At 32.6% G+C, this 25,477-nt stretch overlaps 1 protein-coding gene across 2 annotated transcripts in view; it reads right to left on the bottom strand.

Annotated features, from left to right (window-relative positions):
- The window catches only part of LOC114337792 (jmjC domain-containing histone demethylation protein 1-like), a 286,565-nt gene that overhangs the window by 35,615 nt on the left and 225,473 nt on the right, over nt 1-25,477 (bottom strand). For both annotated transcript variants that reach the window (XM_050643685.1, XM_050643686.1), the window contains exon 5: nt 6,958-7,145. In XM_050643685.1, the coding sequence (XP_050499642.1) occupies nt 6,958-7,145 (188 nt within the window). The remainder of the gene's footprint in view (nt 1-6,957; nt 7,146-25,477) is intronic.

Below are 25,477 nucleotides of genomic sequence, written 5' to 3'. Positions count from 1 at the left end.
GAATGAAAATATTTCATTTCATCATGATTCTTTTAGGCCGCAATTACTACAGTTAGCCAAAAGGAATGAAAAACCAAAAAAATAATGTGTGTGTAATTTGTACGCACGTAAGAAGTTATACTTCTATTATTATGATTTCAACGAAATTAATATACTTAACAGGTTATTTGTATTTTATTTAAATATTAAACTAACTTTCTTTACCTACCACTTTTAAATTTTTTTTATTAAAACGATACCAAAAATATAAAAAAAAAAGAATATGAATCGTCCGGGATTTGAACCTGGGACCTGTTGATCTCCGGTCACACGCTCTACCATTGAGCTATATTACTTTTGCTTTGACAGGTTACAAGATTTCTCATACATACTGACAAATTTAATAGACCAAGTGAAGCATACTAAAATACTTTAAATATACTTACTATTCTTTTTCTCATGATCATCTTTCAATGCGTCACAGTTTTTCGATTTCTTTCTAACGCATTAAATTGTATGTACAGAAAAAAAGGCACGTCCGTGATTACAGACATTTACAAGATTTATTCTAGTTATTCTAGTTGTCGATAGATGGCGGCATAATAAAAAAAATATATTTTTTTTAATTTGATAATAATATTACAAATATAATCTGTATAATTTATAAGACTATACAAATCAAAGAAAATACCATTTTATAAATGCAAGAAACACATTTGATTTGTTTTTATTCCAAATTGAGAATAAAATGTGACAACTGTCAGATTTAACTAAAATGTCATAAATGTGTATTATCACGGACTTACCCTTTTTCCTATCATTTGTTACGCACTGAAAAATGCTCATGAAAAGAACACTAATATATCCTTTTATATGATATACGAGTAATATGACTTATTTGCCAATATTTGCGCTGACAGCGCTGATACATACATATCTTGAAAGATTAGCAACGAAATACATACACTTATAAAGACCTTCGTATTTTTGAAGTAATTCTTTTTATGATTATATTATTTTTATTTAATCATAACTAAAGCTTTTCGCTATAAATATAGCAAAGTTTTTGTTAATGAACTGTAAATTTTCTTGTGAAAAAAATAAAATAAAAAGTGATAAATGCGAAAAATTAGATTTATTTCTTTAATAGCATCGTTGTCAAAAATTATTTTAAACAAAACTAATAGTGCATATGGCCTCCTCTAACTCGCCGAACTTCTACACAACGCAACGTCCGGGTATGCGTTCAATCACATTTCGAATAGTTTCTTGATTTAGTTGTTCCCATTCTTCCACCAGAACTTCATCGACATGTTTTAGGTTTCTTTAGTGGCTGACAATCCTTCAAGCGCTTCCCGACTGTATCCCAAATGTGTTCAATGGGATATAAATATGGACTCATCGATGGTCACTCCATAACCTAAATATTGTGGGTAATCAAATAATTTTGCGCTATCCTGGCCACGTGCGGTCTCGAGCATTATCATGCTGAAGGATAAATTCTGGACTCATATTTTCAGCAAATGGGACAACATGTTGATCAAATGAAATTCGCTAATGTACCGCTCTGCTGTCATCGCCCTTCGCCAAATAACTACTAATTAGGTCCGAGCAGCCATTTAAAGTTATCCCATCCTAAACCATGATCGAACCTCCCTCAAAAGCCTGGGTTTCTTAAATTGTGGCATTCAAAAAGCGCTCGCCAGGTCTTCTCCAGACTCTAACACATCTATCTAACCTTATTTGGGAATAAAGTGTGCGGAAATGTGAAAAGTTAATAGAAGAATTTTGGATGCGTGAAATCCGCATCAAAGTAATTAACCCAGTCATAATTTAAAATCCAAATAAAGATACCGATTAAAGTTATTACGAGTATTGATCTAATTTTTTATTACAATGTAAAGTTTTCATTTTCTCATTCAGAAAAAGTTTAGTGTTATTGTTATTATTTTATCAGTAAATACTTCTTCTTCTTCTTCTTCTGGTTCCTATCCGTTTCGGATGTTAGAAATCATATTGGCAATCATAACCTTGCTCGCTGTTCTGTTGAAGATTTCCTAAACCATGTTCTCAAATTCCGCAGCCATGATATTCTCCTTCTACCGGGTCCTCGCTTACCTTTGACTTTGCCTTGCAATATGGACTGCAGCAGGGAGTAACGGTGCTGATTTCTCATAACGTGTCCCAGATACTGCAGTTTTATGCGTTTGATGGTAAACACAATCTCCGATTCCTTCTTCATTCTTTCTAGAACTTCCTTGTTCGTGATCCTTGCTGTCATTCTCAGCATTTCTCAGAGGATATTCTCAGCATTTTTCTTTAGAGCCACATCTCAAACGCTTCAAGTTTTTTAATCGTGGCCTCTGTAAGCGTCCATGCCTCCGCTCCGTACAATAATATAGAGAAAACATAACATCTCAAATGTCTCATTTTTGTATATAGGGATATGTTGTGGCTTTTGAAGATGGCGCTCGTTTTAGGGTCAATTCAAGCCAAGTGGTCAAAAGGTGGTTGCTTGACTACGAGTATTTTTAACATTTTTTATTTTTCTACCTTTTAAACTTCAGTCTATAGAGAGCACAAAATTGCATTCATTTTATTTTTAAAAAATTTAGTTTGCCGATGACGGCCATTTTTGTTAAACCGTGTCGATCATTTTCACGGAAAACATGGCTTCACTCTTTAGCCAATATTTTTACTGAGGTTTGTCCTAGAACAATATATCAAAAACCAAACATTTTAGAAAAGCATGCTCTAAAAAAATTGCCTGTAGCATTATTTCATTTCAAACTAGACTTAAGGCCTTAAATGAACCTTAAAGTTTAAAAAGGTAAACTGATAAAATTCCATTTTCAGCATTTTTTTAACAGCATAAGGCAAGCCGATAATGGTTTGTAATTTTTTTCTGGAAAAGACATACGTATATACTTTAAATAAAAAAAGTTTGAGCTTTGAGACTTAAGTAAATTTTTCCAAAAAAAATATCAAAAATGTAATTTTTTGAAAAATCTTAGAGTTTGATCCCTTATATCCCTGATGGGCACGGACGAAAAAATTTGAAAGGCTGAATGTTAGCCCCTAGCAAGTAGAATAAGGAGTAAAAATTTGGATTTGCAGACTTACGTCATATAGGAGTTACAGGCCTGAAAAAATGGTCAAAAATCAAAATAGTCAAAATTTGAGCGTTTGCGGACAGGGTAATTAAAATTCAAATAAACTGTCTAATGAAATAAAAATTAATTTATTTTCACCAGATTTCACAATTAATACAAATTTATACAGGGTGGGCCAAAGAAAAGAGTCCACCTCGATATTTGGCAATACATAGTTACCTATTAGATTTTAAGGAAATGCCGAAATAGGTCCATTTTTATTTTTATTATATTACAACTTTTTGGGATATATTTCATACTACGTGACGTAGTATGAAATATCAGAGCGTGATGACGTAATCGATGACTTTTTTAAATGGGAATAAGGGTCTTGTGCCAACTAAAAATACATTTTACTGCTGTCAGAAAATAGAAAAAATGTTTATTTCACAAATAAACATTTCTTTTCGCTTAAATTAAATCACAAACAGCCTCCCATCTACCTCTTGACAGTTTGAACATTTAATTTAAGGTACTAGTACACTTTAGAAGACCAAAAATAATCATTTTTTTCAAGAATTTTTTTCTCAGAACCCTTATTAGAAATGAACATAAAGTTTTTTTCATATTAATATATAACTCTTAGAGAGTACAAAAAATATATATTTTTTCATTTATGCACGTACACTAATATTGCAGAGGGCGCAAAAGTCGAGGCCTCGAAAAATGATGGCGGACAGTTAATCTCAGGATTGGGATATCTGAAACAAAAAAATCGTACTGCATTTGAAAAAGGAAGGTTTCTTACGTGACAATTTACCACAATTTCATCAAAAAATAAAAAATAATTATTTTTTAACCATGAAAAACTGAAGAAAAACGGGTCATTTTTTCACAAAATTTTTTCAAATTTCCGTAAAATCTTTTCTTTGCGGAATTTTTCACTAACGGTGGTAAATTCTCACGTAAGAAACCTTCCTTTTTCAAATGCCGTATGATTTTTTTGTTTCAGAGATCCCAATCATGAGATTAACTGTCCGCCATCGGAACTACTTTTTTTCGAGGCCTCGATTTTGGCGCCCTCTACAACATTAGTGTACGTGCATAAATGAAAAAAGATATATTTTTTGTATTCTCCAAGAGTCAGATATTAATATGTAAAAAGTTTTGTTCATTTCTAATAAAGGTCCTGAGAAAAAAAAATCTTGAAAAAATGCTTATTTTTGGTCTTCTAAAGTGTACTAGTACCTTAAGCGAAAAGCAATGTTTATTTGCCAAATAATATTTTTTTTCTATTTTATGACAGCAATAAAATGTATTTTGAGTTAAATAAATTACATACATTCTTTTTTTGTGTCAATTAATTTAATTTAAAAACTGTTTTTTGCCCAAACTGTATAAATAATTATATTATTGTTTATACTACTGAACAGAGAATTGAACACTCTTTCAAATGAGATAACATACGACCCCTATTCCCATTAAAAAAATTATCGATTACGTCATCACGTCCAGATGGATGATGTCACTGACGATGACACGTCATGGAGACGTATGAAAGATATATAAAAAAATTGTAATTTAAAAATAAAAATCTACCTACCTGTTTCGACATTCCCTTAAAATCTAATAACGGCCAACTATCAAGGTGAACTCTTTTCTTTGGCCGACCCTGTATAAATTTGTATTCTCATTGTGAAATCTTGTGAAAATACATTAATTTTTATTTCATTAGACAGTTTATTTGAATTTTAATTACCCTGCCCGCAAACGCTCAAATTTTGACCATTTTGATTTTTGACCATTTTTTCAGGCCTGAAACTCTTATATGAGGTAAGTCTGCAACTCCAAATTTTTTCTCCTTATTTTACTTGCTATTGGCTAACATTCAGCCGAATTTCAATTTTTTTCATCCGTGCCCATCAGAGATATAAAGGGTCAAACTTTTGAGATTTTTCAAAAAATAATTACAAACCATTATGCTGTTAAAAAAATGCTGAAAATGGAATTGTATCAGTTTACCTTTTCAAACTTTGAGGTTCATTTAAGGCCTTAAGGGTAGTTTGAAATTAAATAATGCTACAGGCCGTTTTTTTAGAGCATACTTTTCTAAAAAGTTTGGTTTCTGATTTGTTTTAGGACAAACCTGAGTAAAAATATTGGCTAAAGAGCGAAGCCATGTTTTCCGTGAAAATGATCGATAGGCTTTAACAAAAATGGCCGTCATCGGCAAACTAATTTTCTTTTTTAAATAAAATAAATGGAATTCTGTAGTCTCTACAGACTGAAGTTTAAAAGGTAGAAAAATAAAAAATATTAAAAATAGTCAAGCAACCAACTTAATTTATATTGGACCACAATTGTAAATGAATGTAAAATGTATTAACGTATGGTCCTAAAGTTTTGGGAAAAATTTCAAAAGCATATAACTCTGACCACAATAATCTTATATTGTTATTAAATTATTTAACAATTTAACTTAACTATCCTTATTATAAATAAAAATTCAAATGACAGATAAGGGACCATTATTTTCGATTTGCCTAATAATTCCCCTGACACGTTGCATCATCCTTTGGACGACCTCGACGTCAATTTCTCTAATTTTTGTATATATGCGGCGTCTTAACTGTTCCTGATTTTGTACTTCCCATCCGTTATTATAGACTTTCCGACTTAATATTGCCCAGAACTCTTCAATTGGACGGGCCTGAGGTAGGTTGGGGGGATTGTCTGCTTTCGGTTCAAAGGTAATGTTGTTAGTTTCGTACCAGTCCCTTGTGATCCTCGCGTAATGACATGAAGCAAGATCTGGCCAAAAGACTATTTGATCATTTGCATGATGTGTGTTCACAAACTGAAGCAATTTAGAGAGACATCTTTGAATATAAATATTTGCGTTTAAGGCTTCGCCTCGAACAACACCAATGTAGGGCTGTGAGATAAAGCCAGCCTCAGAAATTGCACACCATACCAAAATTTTGTCCTCAAATTTTTTCTTACTTTTGAATTTTATTTCATCAGGTACATTTTCGTAATCGTTCGTGTAAAACCCATCGTTACCCTTCATCTCAGAGTTGGACAAAGTAAAATATTTTTCATCGTCCATCACGATCAACTTGTTGACGAAATGCACTCGCCTTAACGCGCGGCAACATCTCGGAATTCTCTCTAATTGATCCTCTGTGTATTTTGGAGCTTTCCTTCTTTTCCGGTTGATAATATTGTTACTCGATAGGGTCCTGTATACTGTAGTCTTTCCAACATGAAATCTTCTGGCCAGTTTTCGCTGTGAGACCCCAATTTTGTTCTTAGCTGCTTCAATCAGTCTTGCCTCTCTTATATGGTTCAAAATCCGCGGTCGGCCACTTTTACGCAAGTTAATACATGGTATCCCTTCTTCACATTCTCTGATTGTGCGATAAATTGTCGATTTGCTTATGTTTTGATCTCGATAAATATTAACAGTATCTCGTTTCGACATTCGCCCAACAACCATATTATAAACACCTCGACGAATATCAATTTTATAAGACATTTTGCAGAGCACAAACCAAAATATTCTGCTTTGTTTATTAAATGTCAATAACTGATGATATTTCAATTCCATGGCCTTCTTTGTTAAATGCATTTTGCTTCTCAATCAGACCAGGTGAAATTTTTCCCAAAACTTTAGGACCATACGTTATCAGCTAACACTGTATCGTTAGTCTTCCACAGTGCTTCAAATATTGGGAGAATCTGCTATTAACTTTGTCAGTACAGCGCACCGTTTAAGTCAAAGCTTTCATTTCTAATCCAAAATAGTGGCAAATTCGTGAAATATACTATGTATAGCGATATGTTTAAAATTTAAACAAATTCATCAATTAACGTTTTTTCTTACCTTTTAGAATATGATACCATACGGATGTCCCTCCGAAGTCTACGTGGAAATCTGTGTAACAGCCTTTTACAGACATAAGGCAGTATTTTTGAACTTTAGGATATTTCATTTCTTCTAATACGTTTGTAGCTTCTACTTGGCTTTCTTTCAAATGCCTAGGCCATACGCAGTCTACCCAGTCTATTTGTCTGTAATTAATCAATAATAAACAAATTGACGACAAAAAAAGTTGAGTAGGTATATGATACAATGAAAAATAACATAAGCATTAAATCAAAATTTTTGGATAAGTAAATGCACACATCGGAAAAGTCTTGGGATATTTTTAGAAAGAGACGTAATTTCTTCTTTAATTGTTTTGGATAAATAATAATCGATTTGTAGTGATTAGTAGTATGTATTTATACTCTGGGCTAATTAGCAAAATACAAGGAAAAGTTATTTACCAGCAATTTTATTGCTGGAATCGAATCTTATGATTGAATATACTAATAATACAGGTATGCAAAGTCTGCAGAGAGTGTGCAACTTTTTTTATAAACAAAATGGCGCCCGAAATCGTGTTTTTTTCAATTTTTGCTCTATAACTGCAAAGATTTTAATTTTACACCAAAAACACCCAAATAAAAATTCACCATAATTAAATTCTGCATTGAAACGTGTTTTTCCCGATTTATTTCGACGAATATTTTCCCCGGAATATGCGGGTTTTTCCAACAAAATCTTTAATTTTCAACTAAAATGTTAGATAAGTAATTGTTTATCAATAATTAAAGAACCTGGTAATATATGTAAAAGCCCTTTTCGTATGGATAATAATTCCAGAAGCCGATGGAAATTGAGTGAACAGTTTAGCAACAATTGAATTGTTAATTAAAAATTTACCGTAGGTTTATAATAACCACAATAATTATGATATATAAGAATAACTATAATTTTTGTATAAAAAGACACTGTACCTATCTAATGTTCTTTACAGAATTAAAATTGGACTATTTAAGCTGCCTCACGAATATTTTTAAATTATAAACAATTTTTTGGCTTATAAACAAATAGAAATATCTCGGGAAATACTAAATTAAATTAAATCATGAAAACGGTATTGGAAGAAAAGCGGCAGGATGCTCCTTTTAAAAGAAAAAAACATTTAATTGTGATGAGTGGTTCCTGAGATACAGCCGGTCAAAGTTGACCGGCATTTACGACAAAGATATAAACAAAAGGATCATAATTTTCGAACCTTCACCTTTTTAGTTTTGTCCTCTTTCTCCACACCAATTTTCATATCTTTAGAATACTCATAACATACACACACCGGCAAAATTAGCCGAACACCTTAAAAATGGGACATGTTTGATGTCGCGAATTTCATAAACCAGTGGACCGATTTGAGTGATTCTTTTAGTATGTTATAGCCTTATTATTTAAGAATATCGTTGTAATAATATTGTTGCTAGACAGCTAAATATCATTTTATACTGGGTATAACAATAATACTGTGTTTTTTTCTTAAAGTTTGGAACACCTTGTGGAATATTCTAGCATATATAAAATATTGAAATTAAAACTCAATTATAGCCTTATGCTTTCTTAACATTTTCTTTTTTGACTCATTTGCTTATGTTGGAAAATAAAAAAGTTATGGGCTTTAACACCTAGCCATGTTTTTCATCGATAAATCCTCATAGTAGGGGAGGAAAGTATGCTAAATTTGCAGTTACTCGAGCGTTATGGGGACCTATAGGATTGTGAATAGTATCTGCTAAAACCAGAAAAAGGTTAAGTCAAGTTTTCCATATATTGGGGGACATTTCATTTTTTTAATTTATTTTCCATTTGAAACAATCGTTTTTTTCCAAATATAGCGCTATTTATCCATAATTTAAAAAAATGTTGCGAATAAAAATTGCTTATTTTTACGTCAAGAATCCAAATCTTCAATAAAAATTGGGGGCTCATATTTAAGATTTTAAAGTAACCTTCCACTCCACCTCCGTGGGGGGACGTGTTTGGTGCCATTCGATAGATTTTTGAAAAATATTGAATACGTGTATTTTGCAGTTTTACGACCTGATGTTCATTTCGCGAAATATCGTATTTAAAATCTTTAATCTACCCCCCAAGCGAATAGATTTTTTAGATTTCTATGAATAGATTTTTTTCTCGGTTCCCCTTAATGAATTCCCCGGTGTTAAGAACCAATATAGGGTATAGGTACATTTACAGGCACAAGGTTTCTCCCCATGTGATAATCTGACGCGCTCGAGTAACTGAAAAAATCCCCGCTTGGGCTCCCCTACCATCATTATCTGCTTAGTTTAATAAACAAGCCTAAAGTAATAGGTCTGGATCCCGCGTATGAAAAAAAAGTTGATTAATAGCAAGCTGCAAATTTGTTAATAGCTTAAGGGTGTCTAGTCGGATAAACTTTGATATATGGGAACACTGGAACAGGGGCAGTTTTAATTGTGGAACAGGTTAAAAATTTGGAACGGTCACACCGCGAAAACGGCACATTTATTTTGTCCGACAGAACAGACTTAAACTCTCCGAACAGAGATTAAACTCTCATGCAAAAATCAGACTGCTATTTATCACCTGTCATAATTCCTGTCATTTGACATATTCTACATGTTCCACTCATTAAAACGCCCATTTGGTGATAAATAGCAGTCTGATTTTTGCATGAGAGTTTAATCTCTGTTCGAAGAGTTTAAGTCAGTTCTGTCGGACAAAATAAATGTGCCGTTTTCGTGGTGTGGCCGTTTCAAATTTTTAACCTGTTCCACAATTAAAACTGCCCCTGTTCCAGTGTTCCCATATATCAAAGTTTATCTGACTAGACACCCTTAAGCTATTAACAAATTTTCAGCTTGTTATTAATCAACTTTTTTTTCATACGCGGGATCCAGACCTATAATTCAATAGATGTATTAAATAAATAAATTAATAAGCGATGTCACAATGACGACCTCCCGTGGATTTCAGCTGACCTAGCTGAACATCAGATCAAAAAACTGCAAAATACACGTATTCAATATTTTTGAAAAATCTATCGAATGGCACCAAACACGTCCCCCCACGGAGGTGGGGTGGGGGATTTAATTTAAAATCTTAAATAAGAGCCACCAACTTTTATTGCAGATTTAGGTTCTTTACGTAAAAATAAGCAACTTTTATTCGACACATTTTTTCGAATTATGGATGGATCGCGCTATAATCGGAAAAAAACGGTTGTTTCAAATGGAAAATAAATTAAAAAATGAAAAGTCCCCCAATATATGGAAAACTTAACTTAGCCTTTTTCTGGTTTTAGCACATACTATTCACAATCCAATAGGTCCCGATAAAGCTCGACTAACTGCAAATTTAGCATACTTTCCTCCCCTACTATGAGGATTTATCGATGAAAAGCATGGATAGTTGTTAAAGCCCATAACTTTTTTATTTTCCAACATAAGCAAATGAATCAAAAAAGAAAATGTTAAAAAAGCATAAGGCTATAATTGAGTTTTAATTTCAATATTTTATATATGCTACACTAGTCCACAGGGTGTTCCAAACTTTAAGAAAAAAACACATTATTATTGTTACATCCGGTATAAAATGGTATTTAGCTGTCTAGCAACAATATGATTACAGCGATATTCTTAAATAATAAGGCTATAACATACTAAAAGAATCACTCAAATCGGGCCACTGGTTTAGGAAATTCGTGACATCAAACATGTCCCATTTTTTGAGGTGTTCGGCTAATTTTGCCGGTGTGTGTATATTATTATAATAAAAACTATCGATATTACGAGTGAAAATTGCCAAAAATAACAAAATTTCAATCAAAAATTAGGTTGGAGAAAATGTAATCTAGAAGTTCAAAATCGGTATACGTTAACAAAATGCATTTTCTCGGCTTCCCATGGAGCAATTTTCTTCATTCTTTTTTTGTTCCCAAGTAACTCGAGTAGAGCCATCTAACTAACGCATTATTAAATGTCAAACTTGCTTTTGTTTTGTTATAATATATTAATTTATTTATAAGAAAAGAAAACTACATATTTTTCCAGTTGTAGACTTTTTTTAGGTAAACTCACTACAAGTGTACCTTTTACCGTTAAAAACACAAATATTCTCATTTGGAAGCTGTATAATTATTAAACAATCTTTATTTAAACAAATTAAAATTTTTTGTTATAATCAATAGATTAATTTATTATAACAAAACAAAAGCAAGTTTGACATTTAATAATGCGTTAGTTATATGGCTCCAGGGCCGGATTTAAGAGGGGGCAGGCTGGGCAGCTGCCCGGGGCCCCCACAAAGCTCCAAACGTAAAAAAATCAGCAGATTATTACACATAGAATACTTTTTGGCAACCAATTAATTGTGATATTTCGTTACGTTTCACTCCTGTTAAAAGGTTTCTCATATTTTTGCCAAATCACGGTCATAGAGCAGAAGGTATATTTAATTCTCTAGTGACATTCTTGCAAGAACATCGATTCGAGAAACTGCAGGGGACAGTGCTACGACAACGTGTCAGTTATGAGTGGAAAATACAATGGCGTTCGGGCTAAAATTGGAGAACCTAACAACTTGGCGTTGTGGATTCCGTGTGCCGCCCACTCTCTAAATTTAGTTGCAAAAGGTGCAGCTAAGTGTTGTCCTGTTGCCATAGCATTCTTTGATTTCTTATAAGAACTAAATGAATTATACCTATGTATTTTTCACTTTCTCTACATATACATATATACAACTTGTTAATCGAATGTTGTCTCGAGATCAACGCGGACCGTGGCAGAAATAATATTGTTCCTAAAAGAGTAAATACTACATACTACATGGTCATCTAGAAGTGATGCCATAAAAAGAGCTAGTTGGGTTGTAATCAGATTAAAGGAGCATTATCCAAAATTTCAGAAGACGATGAGCAACAATTTAAAACTCGTAGTGATGCACATGGTTTGTATAATCAAATGTGTTTACTGGAAACAGGAATATTTGCAATATTTTGGAATGAAATCTTAGAAAGGATAAACAGCAGAAGTCGTATTCTCCAAAATCCAAATATGTATTGACCTTAATAATTCAGGAGTGGCGGCAATTAAATCACTGAAAGAATTTATATTCATTTAAGGAATATTCGACTGACTCCACTGGATTATGGAACATCTCTATCGCTATTATAGGTCACTTCATTTCCTCTTTAAGTCAGGGACTTCTGTATATGAATCCATTCATTCCAATTTTGGATTTTTACATTATTTGGACAATTTAACTCCCAATAAAATTGAAGCTCACTCCCTAAAACTTACCGACAGTTACAGCAATGATTTAGATGAAAACCTAGGTGTCGAACTGGTACAATTTGTAGAATTTTTAAATTCATTGAAATAGGAAATCGACTCATCAAATAAGTAAAGAACTTCAAATGTACCGACTGCTAAAAGAAAAGAATGTGAATAATGCGTTTCCAAACGTTGAGGTGACACTTCGTTTACATTTAGTTCCGATGCTAACTAACTGCAGTGGAGAGATCATTCTCAAAACTTAAGTTAATTAAAAATATACTTCGGTCTACGATGGGACAAAAGCGTTTGAATCATCTCTCTATAATGAGCATTGAACACGATGTTAAAGCAACTAGACATGTCCGACATAATCAAGGAATTTTCAATTAAAAAACCTCGAAAAGTACTCGGACTTTAAACATACATCTTACTATGTTTATTTTTAATATTTTACTGTAACTGTATTTTTTTACTGTATTTTACTCTTGTATTTTTTATTATTTAAAAATATATTTTTTATAAAAGTAAATCCACATTTTTTTTAATTTCTAAAAGGAAAAACCCTGTAGTTGGCGGTATAACACAGTTATAAAAACAATTGTTTTTAATGGTAGGAGGAGGTAGGGCCCCACACCAATTCTGCCCAGGGGCCCCCACTGCCTTAAATCCGGCTCTGTATGGCTTTACTCGAGTTACTAGGAAAAAAAAAGAATGAAGATAATTGCTCCATGGGAAGCCGAGAAAATGCATTTTTTTAACGTATACCGATTTTGAACTTCGAGATTACATTTTCTCCAACCTAATTTTTGATTAGAATTTTGCTATTTTTGGTAATTTTCACTAGTAATATCGTAATATGTTATGAGTATTTTACAGATATGAAAATTAGTGCGGAGAAAGAGGACAAAAATAAAAAGGTGATGGTTCAAAAATTATGATCCTATTGTTTATATCTTTGCCGTAAATGTCCGTCAACTTTGACCGGTTGTATCTCAGGAACCACTCATCATAATTAAACGTTTTTTCTTTTAAAGGAAGCATCCTGCCGTTTTGTTTCCAATACCGTTTTCATGATTTAATTTAATATTTCCTGAGATATTCTATTTGTTTATAAGCCAAAAAATTGTTTATAATTTTAAAATATTCCCGAGGCCGCCTGAATAGTTCAATTTCAATTCTGTAAAGTACATTAGATAAGTACAGTGTCTTTTTATACAAAAATCATAGTTATTGTTATGTATCATAATTATTGTGGGTATTATAGCGACCGTAAATTTTTAATTAACAATTCAATTGTTGCTAAACTGTTCATTCAATTTCAATCGGCTTCTGGAATAATTATAATCTATACAAAAAGAGCTTTTATATTGCCAAGTTATTTAATTATTGATAAACAATTACTTATCTAAAATTTTAGTTAAAAATTAAAGATTTTGTTGGAAAAACCTGCATTTTCCGGGGAAAATTTTCATCGAAGTAAATCGGGAAAAACACGTCTCTATGCAGAATTTAATTACGTTGAATTTTTATTTGAGTGTTTTTGGTGTAAAGTTAAAATGTTTGGAGATATAGATCAAAAATTGAAAAAACACGATTTTCGGGCGCCATTTTGTTTATAAAAAAAGTAGCACGTTATCTGCGGACTTTGCATACCTATATTATTAATATATACAGTCCTAAGGTTCGATTTCAGCAATAAAATTGCTGGTAAATAACTTTTCCCAAAAATGGCCTATTCTCCGATAATCTGCCCAGACTATTAATATACAACAAAAGGGTACCCCCCGTTAAGATAGACAAAATGCCCTCACTCCCAGAATTCAATTTTTTAAATTTTTTTACGTTCTATGCAATTAAAAAATGAGATAACGCTGATTCTTAGCTCGCCACCCCCCCTTACCCCTCCCCACACAGCCAAAAAGATAGGTTTTTAGATTTAATTTTTTTCAGTTGGGTTGCAATTGATTTAAAAATTTCAAAAAATTCACATATGTATCTGAGACTTTTACAAAATATGTCCATTTTTATGGACCCGTAGGTCGAGTGTACATAACCTCAATATGTTTTTAAACTTTTTAAAGCTTATAACTTTTTCTTGGAGGGGGCTGCAGGTCCAATTTTTTTGCATTTTATGTATTTTATCAAAAGCTATCTCTCTGATTTTTTTCAGATTTTTCCGTTAGCTGCGCCATCTTGAAAAATCCGGAAAACTGTTTTTTTAGGGGGTGTTTGGGGATTTTCTCCATTTTATAGACTGCAAAATAGATCAACTCAAGGTTTTGTTAATAGATTATGTAGAATTTGAAATAACTGAGTATTTTAGGACCATCAAAAATTGGGCAAAACACCCCAAACCCCCCCCCCCAAAACCATGTTTTCTTTAAGTTATATAAGGGTTTTTGCCGGCTTAATGATATTTTTTGAGATCGATACAGCCTAAATATTTTAAATTAAATTTTATGAGGCTTCTACAAAACATATCTATTTTTTATAGACCCGTAGGTCAAGTGTACACATAACCTCAAAATTCCTTTTTTATCTTTTTAAAACGTATTTTTGACTTCGATCGATACTTGTTTTATCGATATTTTTTTGAAACGTCCAATGAATTATACATCTCTCTCGCGGACGACCGCCTCAATACGTGTTTAGCGCTCATTTTTAATTATTAAAATTAATAGTTATTATAGTAAAATAATGACAAAAACTTCTTCAGGCTCCTGTAGGCTTTAAACTTTGATTTGGTCACTTCCTGACTTTCCTAATAATAATTTTTAATCGAATTTAGACAAGGCGAAAACGGCGGGTTCGAAGGGAAAATATTCCCATGAGATTTTTTTGTATAATCACATTCGTGAGACATCCCAGAATAAGGTTCAAGAAGTCGCCCAAGTGAAAAGTGGGCCAATTTTTTTTAACAATTTTTTTTTAATCAAATTGCAAGAATCAATATTTTTGGCGCGAACAATTTTTTCTTTAATTTTTTGGACCATTCTGGACAAAAAAGGTCTCTTATAATTTTTCTCTAAAGTTGATCGTTTTCGACTTATAAGCAATTTAAAATTGAAAAAAACGAAAAATTGCGATTTTCAAGGCTTAATAACTCGGTTAAAAGTTATTATTATGAAAGTCAATATATGACTAAATCAAAGTTTGAAGCCCCCCTACAAGATCCTGAAGAATCTTTTGTCATTATTTTATTACTAAGCTGTTATTTTTAAGTAATAATAATAAGCGCCATGCACGTGTGCGGGGCTGTAAATGCTGAGTGCGAGAGAGAAGCTGTTCCAGCAGTCCAATTGTGCATCTTACTCGCACTCACATTTACAGCAGCGTCAATACGATACAACCACTCATTGTTATTAATTAAAAATAACAGCTTAGTAGTAAATTAATGACACAGATTTCTTCAGGATCATGTAACGGCGACTTTAAACTTTGATTTAGTCACTTTCTGAAAAAATGAAAAAAAAAATCAAAATATTTAGGCTGTATCGATCTCAAAAACCCGGCAAAAACCCTTATATAACTTAAAAAACATGGTTTTTGGGGGGTTTGGGGTGTTTTGCCCAATTTTTGATAGTCCTAAAATACTCAGTTATTTCAAATTCTACATAATCTATTAACAAAACCTTGAGTTGATCTATGTTGCAGTCTATAAAATGGAGAAAATCACCAAAAACCCCCTAAAAAAACAGTTTTCCGGATTTTTCAAGATGGCGCAGCTAACGGAAAAATCTGAAAAAAATCAGAGAGATATCTTTTGATAAAATACACAAAATGCAAAAAAATTGGACCTGCAGCCCCCTCCAAGAAAAAGTTATAAGCTTTAAAATAGTTTAAAAAACTTTTGAGGTTATGTACACTCGACCTACAGGCCCATAAAAAATGGACATGTTTTATAAAAGTCTCAGATACATGTGTGAATTTTTTATAGTCGAGGAAGATTATAGTAATGCGAGGGAAGTTTTTTTATTTTTTTATTTTTTTGTGAAATTTATAGCTTTGGCGAGAACCAATTAGCTTTAAAATTGTTAGAAATACATGTTTTTAACATAACAAGTAAATAAAAATATTATAACATAGCAATTATTGTGAGATTTTTTCTCTACGCGCGACTGCTTACCTGACAGAAGTGAGCGCGACTGCTCCTGGGTTAAGTACAATTTAAAAAAAAGGTCATCACTCATCACAAAATATGGTCGTAATGAAAAAAACAAAATTAATACAAAGTATGGCGTTCACCCCATAGATATAATAACAAATAGATTAGGCCAGTTCCTAAAAATAGCGTAACGCAGAGCAGTTCGGGTCGGTGGTCTATCTATCTCTCTCTACAGGCGCTTAGCTTTCTCTCTCTAGTATATGATGGCCGCTGCCTCTGTGTTTGTGTCGTTCCATTACTCCCACCTCTTGGTAGATACGCTCACACTCGCACCACAGACAAAGATAGCTAGACCACCGTACTTGATATTGGCGTTACACTCCGATGCATTGAGTGGCATATAACTAGCCTGGTCTATTGTTAACATGTCTCTGGTTCACCCTGGTTTATTACGGCTCTAATACATCCTTTTGTTCATAGACAAAACGAGATTGTCGATATCCCGTGGATGTTGAGGTACGCTTGCTCATTCTTCTAACAGACGCTCTCGGAAACGAAACGGCGTGTGTATGTTATCCATATGTAGAGTAATTGTTCGTTGAAGCATGTCTGATAAATGATATTCAGGTCAGGGTATTGAGCTGGCAAAGGCAACACATCAATACATTCGTTGCAAAAGCCAGACTGTCACTAGATATGCGAAATGTGGACGAGCATTATCATGCATGAGGCGGCAGTTTTGACCAACAGCACCACCAAACGGACGAACAAACGGTTGAAGAGTGGTGTCGAGGTACTGCTGACCTGTACAGAAGCAGTTTAGAGAAACGAGTTCCGTTTTGCCACCGATTATTATTCGACTCCATACCATTACTGTACCACCTCTGTATGTGTAACCTTCCTGGACATGTCTTAAGCGTTCTACATTTACAGATCGTCTCCACACTCTTACTTGACGAGAATGTGGATAAAATCCAAATCTAAATTCGTCGGAGAAAAAAACTATATCCTAATCATTTGTATTCCAGTTTTGATATTTTTGACACCACTTTAATCTTGCAGCGCGATTGCCTGTGGAGAGAGATGGACATCTCAATCGCCTTCGACTGTGGAGGTTGGATTCATGGAGACGATTTCTTACAGTATCACGGCCTATGGTTACCTGGTGTGCCCGCTGCATGTCACTAAGCAATTTAATTTAGGTACAGTAAGGTCTCTTTTTATGCGGATTATTTTTATGCGATTTTGAAGTTATGCGGTTGGTATTTCATTCAAAAATTTCTATTATTAACAATTAGTATAATTAATATTAACTACTCCCATCCAGTAGTCTGAGAGTTTGCAATTCGGGTATTTCCCTTGTTAGGTACATATGATGTACCATGCAGCTATTACATAATATATCAATCTGAATTTCGCATTGAAAGGTATTAGGTCTGGATCCCGCGTATAAAAAAGTTGGTTAATAGCAAGCTGAAAATTTGTTAATAGCTTAAAGGTGTCTAGGGTAAGGGTAATAGCTTAAGGTAATTAAAACAGGGGGAGTTTTAATTGTGGAACAGGTTAAAAATTTGGAACGGCCATACCACGAAAACGTCACATGTATTTTGTCCGACAGAACTTCCAATTGATTTGTTACCCTTTCATTAAACTCTAATGCAAAAATCAGACTGCTATTTATCACCAAATGGGCATTTTAATGAGTGGAACACGTAGAACATGTCAAATGACAGGAATTATGACAGCTGATAAATAGCAGTCTGATTTTTGCATGAGAGTTTAATAAAAGGGTAACAAATCAATTGGAAGTTCTGTCGGACAAAATAAATGCGATGTTTTCTTGGTCTGACCGTTCCAAATCTTTAACCTGTTCCACAATTAAAATTTCCCCTGTTTCAGTGTTCCCATATATCAAAGTTTGTCCGACTAGACACCCTTAAGCTATTAACAAATTTTCAGCTTGCTATTAATCAACTTTTTTTTCATACGCGGGATCCAGACCTATATAACCTGTAATTGTTTTGAAATTAAATTTAAATGTTGCCGATTTAATAAACAGCACATTTTGATTTCTGGATTGAAACATTTAATTAAGTGTCATAAAGTTTTATGTTTCATTAGAAGAGGTTTTTGCAATCTCAATATCGTTAGTCTGCGTTTTTAATTTCTTCTTTAAATTTTATTTGGCCCAATGAAGAAAAAACAAACATCAAAGACACAATTTTTGGTGGACAAACGACCACCATTTTATTAGCACAGTCACTGAAGGTGGGCATGAAGTCACCTCAGATCAATAATTATAAATATTCCACGTAGTTTCCACGTATTCCATGTAGTTATTAATCAATGCTCAGATTTCGTTGAACCTCCATCGATTTGCATGAAAATTGGTGAGTGGTTAGAGGATGTTTCAAGGAACAAAGGTGACATGGTGCCAACTTGCGCTTTTACCCTGGGGGTGGATGCCACCCCTCCTCGGGGGTGAAAATTATTTTATTAAAAATAACCGCACAATTCTATAGAGGGACAAATTATAAGCAAAATTATATCAATTATTAAAGATCAAAGATTTTAATTTTTCATGAGAAAAATGTATGTTTTTAACCAATTTTTCATAAATAACTCAAAAACTTAAGTTTTTGCAAAAAAGTTATAATTATCAAAATTGAGGCTAATAAAAAATCAAATAAACTCCTTACTAGAAAAACCTTTCAATATTAACTAAAAGTGAGTTATAGGTAATTGAATGTATATTTCTCTCGTCGAGTACCCAAATCTAAGTATTTAAGCTTAAATACCGGGAAAATGGTGCATTTTATAACATAAACTTATTAAACATTTGTCAAAGTTCATAGAAATATCTATCAAATAAGCCCTCGAACAAGTTGATAGCATTAAAATTTATGCACCAAAAATGTTTCAAAATGTACCTTTTAAAAATGTTTCCAAAAAATGTTATTGTTTTTTTTGTAAATAACTCCGTTAATTTTTAAGATATAAGGTTCACCTAAAAACTAATTAAAAGTTGATTCCAAGAGCTATTAAAAAACGTCAAAATTAGTCTTTTAAACCTGTTACTTTTTTAAAAATAAAAGGTTAAATGGCCCCGGTTACATGGTTCTCGCAGCAAAATTGAAATATTAAACGTTTCTATCTCGGTTATTTTTTACTCTACGGAAATAGTAAAATGGATAAAGTATTTGGAACAGAAAAAACTAAAATTTAGTTAAATATCTTTTACGTATATTGAGTATTTTTGGAGTTATTGTCAAAAGAAAATGAAAAGTCAGATAATTTTAAAAATTCTGATTTTTTTAAATTATATCTGTTTTTTTCAAAAATATGCATTCTATACCGGTCAAAATTGTTAAAATCATTAACTATGTTAACCTAAAGAAATTCTTGTGAGGATTACTACAAATTTTAATTTTTGTGGAAATGGCGTATGTTTTATTTTTCACTTTTTCCCAAAAAAAAATCGAAAGGGTTCTCTTATTTTCATCATAACTTGCTTAATTTTGATGCTATTAACTTCTACTGGAGCTCATTTGATAGGTATTCCAAAGTACTTTGACAAGTGCTTAACAAGTATGTTATTTATAAAATGCATCGTTTTCCCGTTATGTAAGCTTGAATACTTAGATCTGAGTACTCGTCGAAAAAAATATACATTCAATTACCCATAACTCACTTTGAAATAACATTAGTTTAGTTCTTTAAGTGGGGAGTGTATTAAATTTTTTATTATCTTTAATTTTGGTAATAATAGCTTTTTTCCAAAAGGTTATAGTTTTTGAGTAATACGTGAAAAACAGCTTTAAAACATGTATTTTTTTAAGAAAAAATAAAATCTTTGATATTTAATAACTCAAAAAGTATTGATTTATGTTAATAACTTTATATAACAAATTTGGCTTAGAAGTTGCCTATCTATCGATTTCTGGTATTATTTAAAAAAAATTCACCCCTGAGAAGGGGTGGCATTCACCCCCAGGGTAAAAGCGCAAGTTGGCATCATGTCACCTTTGTTCCTTGAAGTATCTTCTAACTACTCACTAATTTTCATGAAAATCGATGAAGGTTCAACGAAATCGGAAGTGAAAACCTGCAGTGACTCCACTATATGTGATTTTAGAAAATCACGGAACGTACCCTACTTTTTCAATGCAAGTAAAGTCTTTTTTTATGCGATTTTTTTATATGCGGTTTTCTGAAGAACGTATCCACCACATAAAACGAGACCTTGCTACTGTAATTGAGGCGTTCTTTGCAAAAATCCCATATGTCACTTTTTACAACATCGGAGATATTTAAAAAAAAGTTATTTAATTGAACCCTATTAAGTTTACGGAAATTCTCAAATTAGTGATTTATTATTTTGATGATTACACACAGTTTACAATATAAATAACATTATTTTTTCCTTTTGTTTATTTATGAAGGACATTTATTCATTTGACATATGGGGTTTTTGCAGGAATTTTTCATTAATTTATAGGAAAAACGATATTTATAGTAATAAACCAAAATAAAAAATGAACGAAAAATGGTCTTTACTTATAAAATCACACAACACAACTATTCGAAGGAACTTTAACCTATAAAAACCTACTGACAGCCAAGCTATAAAGTTTCCCGCAAAAACACCAATAGTCATTAACTAAGGAAATTGCGCTTGACATATGGGGTTTATGCGGAATCGCCTATACTTTTGTCGCTTATATTTTGGACTACTGTAACTTTAATGGAAGTTTCTTACGCAAGGAACGTAGGTAATTAGTCCTTCAATCCATAGATGGCATAAGTCCATTTTCGGAAAAAAAGGACTACTGGGGTTTTTGCAAAGAACGCCTCAATTATTTGTCTTCTAGCGGTTAAAACTAAAGGTACGATTCCGAACAAGACCGCAAACTGCAAACCGCAGACCGCAGCGACAGACCTACTGGTTCATATGGTTTCTTATGAGCTTGATGTCGAGTAGAGCGGCACTGTCGCCGCCGCACGCAGAACGTCGCCACCGCAGACCGCAGGACTGCACCAGAACCAGTAGTGTCGCCGACCGCAGAGCGACAACATGTATTTTTGTTGTTTCCAAATTGACTGAAAAGTGAAAAGAATTGAATTTCTTTTGAAAATGTGTATTTCAAATGAAGGAGAAGAGAAATTAATTAATTTTGTAGCAAAATATTCATTTATTTACGACGCAAGCTTCCGTCAAATTGTCTATTTTTAAATAGAGACTTAGTTGACTTCCTTTTTCTTTTATAATGCAAAAGTAAAAGATCGTCGTCATCTTCTTCTTCCATCAAAAGATATAACATTAATTCATCGTTGTTCATTGCGTCTGACATCCTACTTATACGACTTTTAATATTATACTATTACTAGATGACCCGGTGAACTTCGTTGCACCTTAGATAGTGTGTCAAAATTAGATAATGTGTTATAATTTTGATTTTAGGTGAATAAGGAACTTGCATAAATTTGAAATTCGAAAAGAATGTTATAAATCGCAACATAAAATAATTTAAAACATGTATCAAAGATAAAAAGTTGTTTTTGTGTTCCGTTTGGCCCCTAAAAACAATTCTAAATTCAAATTATTGCAGCTAGCCTAAAACGCGTCGTGACGTCATAGGGTTGTGTGTCTAAATTCTGCACCAGCAAAGTAAACAAAATTGTATATAATTTTAATTTTATTTTAATTACTGACCCGACGAACTTCGTACCGGTGTTATTGTGAATTAAATAATGATATCTCAAAGTTCACTAAGTAAATTAACAGAAAATCTAAAAAATAATGTATGACAAAAATTTGCATCAATGTAATGCTTTTTTATAAACAATACTCTATTCTTGGTGCAAAATAAATAACGATGACGGTTTCCCTACGCGCAAAAATTTTCCGTGTGCCAAACCTGAAAACTCGTTACTTTTTAAACGAAGTTATTCTTGCAATTTTCTAACGGTAAGTCCGTTGGAATCATTAGTATAAGCGGGATCAGGACATCATTTTCTTTGTATATTTCCAAACCATCTCTCTTATCAATTAAAACACATATTCTTCTACTTTTAAGTCGGCAAAACAGTAATTTGCATTGAGACATATTAAAAATATAACATTTTATTGATATGACCAAACCATCTCTCAAATGAAATCAAATACGTCATACTCTTTCACTCATGAATTGAAACACACATTTTTCAACTTTTAGGTAGGCAAAATAGTGAGTAGTATTGAGAAATATTAAACATATATACTTAACTTTCTTCTGATATGACCAAACCATCTCCCTCATAAATTACAAACACATATTGTTCCACTTTTAATTCGGTAAAACAGTAATTTGCATTGAGAAATATTAAACATAATTTTATAACTTTCTTTTAATCTGTCCAAACCATCTCACCCACGAATTCAAACACATATTCTTCCCCTTTAAGCCGGCAAAATACTGATTTGCATTGAGAAATATTAAACATAATATCTTATATATTCGAAAACAATGTTATATAGTATATAACATTCTTTTCATATGACCAAACCATCTCGCTCATGAATAAACAAACCCATATTCTTCCATTTTTTCAGCAAAACAGTAACTTGTATTGAGAAATATTAAACAAATTTGTATAAAATTATTTTGATATGTCCAAACCATCTCTCTTATAAATTAAAACACATATTCTTCCATTTTGAATAGGCAACACAGTGAGTAGCATTGAGAGATATGAAACATATATAACATCCCTTTGATATGACCACACCTTCTCTCTCAGGAATTCAAAAACATACTATTGCACTTTTAACACAATGCGTGTAACGTATTGTGTTAAAAGTGCAACAATAATAAGTTGCACCCATAGAGCACTGCATGATTCAGTGCACTTTTAACTCGCCCCCATCAAATATTAAATGTAAAATAATTTTTTTTTAATTAATACCTTAAAATTCTAAATATTAATTAATTATGACAATAACAAAAAATATTATCGATCATTTAAGACACGCAATAGTGTTCACGATATTTTTCGTTTGTTCATCTAGTTAACATGAATAAACTGGATGGTTTGCCCAGGCGAAAGCACGTTTTTTTGAAAATTTCTTAAAATTAAAAAATTCATATTTTATCCAATTTGAGTCCAAAAGTTAATCTGCTGCAATTTTCTTATAAAATTTCCCGTTGTTTCTTCTTCTGTGCTCAGAATTTTTCTACGACTTACGGTTCGCGCTAAAGCACGGTATAACGCAGTTCGGAAACGGACTGCGCTAGAGAAGTAAAAATAGCACCGTTTTGTTCGCAATCCAGCAGGGAGTCCACCTGCCAAATTTCATGAAAATCGGTCAAGTGGTTTCGGAGAAGTTTGGCAACAAAGCCTGCGAAAGAGAATTTTATATATATAGAAGTTAAACCACGAAATTTTTTTAAAAAAATAACGGTTAAAGATAGAAAAGTGAAAATTTAGGATTATATGTATCTTTTGCTTGTGAATCATATACAATTAAGAAAAATCGGTTTGTCGAAAAATAAAAAAAAATTTTAGGGGGGGGGCAAAGCCCCCTTATAACGTACGGCTATGAAATATAGATAACAACCTACTCCCTGTCCGGTCCAGTCCACCTGCCAAATTTCATGAAAATCGGTCAAGCGGTTTCGGAGGAGTACGGTAACAAAGCCTGCGAATTAGAATTTTATATATATAGATGTTAAACCACGAAATTTTTTTAAAAAAATAACGGTTATAGATAGAAAAGTGAAAATTTAGGATTATATGTATCTTTTGCTTGTGAATCATATACAATTAAGAAAAATCGGTTTGTCGAAAAATAAAAAAAAATTTTAGGGGGGGGGGGCAAAGCCCCCTTATAACGTACGGCTATGAAATATAGATAACAACCTACTCCCTGTCCGGTCGAGTCCACCTGCCAAATTTCATGAAAATCGGTCAAGCGGTTTCGGAGGAGTACGGTAACAAAGCCTGCGAATTAGAATTTTATATATATACTAGATGACCCGGTGAACTTCGTTGCACCTTAGATAGTGTGTCATAATTAGATAATGTGTCATAATTTTACTCAAATCAACTGCTCGAAAATGAATTGCTCGACATAACAATTGATTGAAATACAAATTCCTCGAATTAAAAATAAAATTATATGTCTAAATATTTATTCACAATAATGCAAAATTTGTAGGTATATAAGAAAAGGTACATTTAATAGGACAATTATATGATATTCGGAAATTAGAAAAAAATTAGACGGAAAGGTACATTTAATAGGACAAATTATGTGAAATTCATATTTTGTTCAATTTGAGTTCAAAAGTTAAACTGTTGCACTTTTCTTTTATAAAATTTCCCGCTCGTTCTTCTTCTGTGCTCAGAATTTTTCTACTGCTTACGGTTCGCTATTTCGGAAACGGACGGCGCTAGAGACAAAAAAAATAGTACCATTATGTTCGAAATTCAGTAGGGAGTATGCGCTAACACAGACGGAACGGCGTACGTCGACTGAACCCCCGCTAAAATGTCGAAAGCGACGCATCCCTTACTATACTTTGATGCAGTGACACACACCAGCCGCTCTAAAAATTTTCGTTGCAGCGGCGTTACCGCGACCCATCCTAGAAACCATATCTCGCCCTAATGTCGCCAATCGGTTTTACGACTTCGACGGCATATCATAAATGCGTGTATCGTGGTATAACACAGACGTTTGAGCTGTTTTCTAGCGAATTTTGTTGTGAGTGTTGCCAAAGCTTGTTTAATGATGGAAATTACAGACTTGAACTATATTTTGCCTTGAATTTTTTACTCCCATATCAAATTATTTTTATATGGGACTCATTTTATTTTTAATTTTTTATCTTATAGCTTAAAGAGCAACTTAATTAGGTACAATATTTCTATCTGGAAAAAAGTAATCTACTAAAAATAATTTTTTTTTCAAATTTTACACACTACAGTTTATACTAATAACTTATATATAATTTTATTTGATGTCTAGGTATGTAAAATAGTTCTCCAGTTCTCTAGTTCTCCACTATATCCTATTTTTCGCCTTTCCTTTCCAGTGTATAATTTTCATCGATACTATTATATTCCTGAAACTTTTTTGCAGTCC

This window comes from Diabrotica virgifera, chromosome 2 (genome assembly GCF_917563875.1).
Source record: "Diabrotica virgifera virgifera chromosome 2, PGI_DIABVI_V3a".
In the NCBI taxonomy this organism is placed as follows: Eukaryota; Metazoa; Arthropoda; class Insecta; order Coleoptera; family Chrysomelidae; genus Diabrotica; species Diabrotica virgifera.
This window is presented reverse-complemented; position numbering and strand designations above follow the sequence as displayed.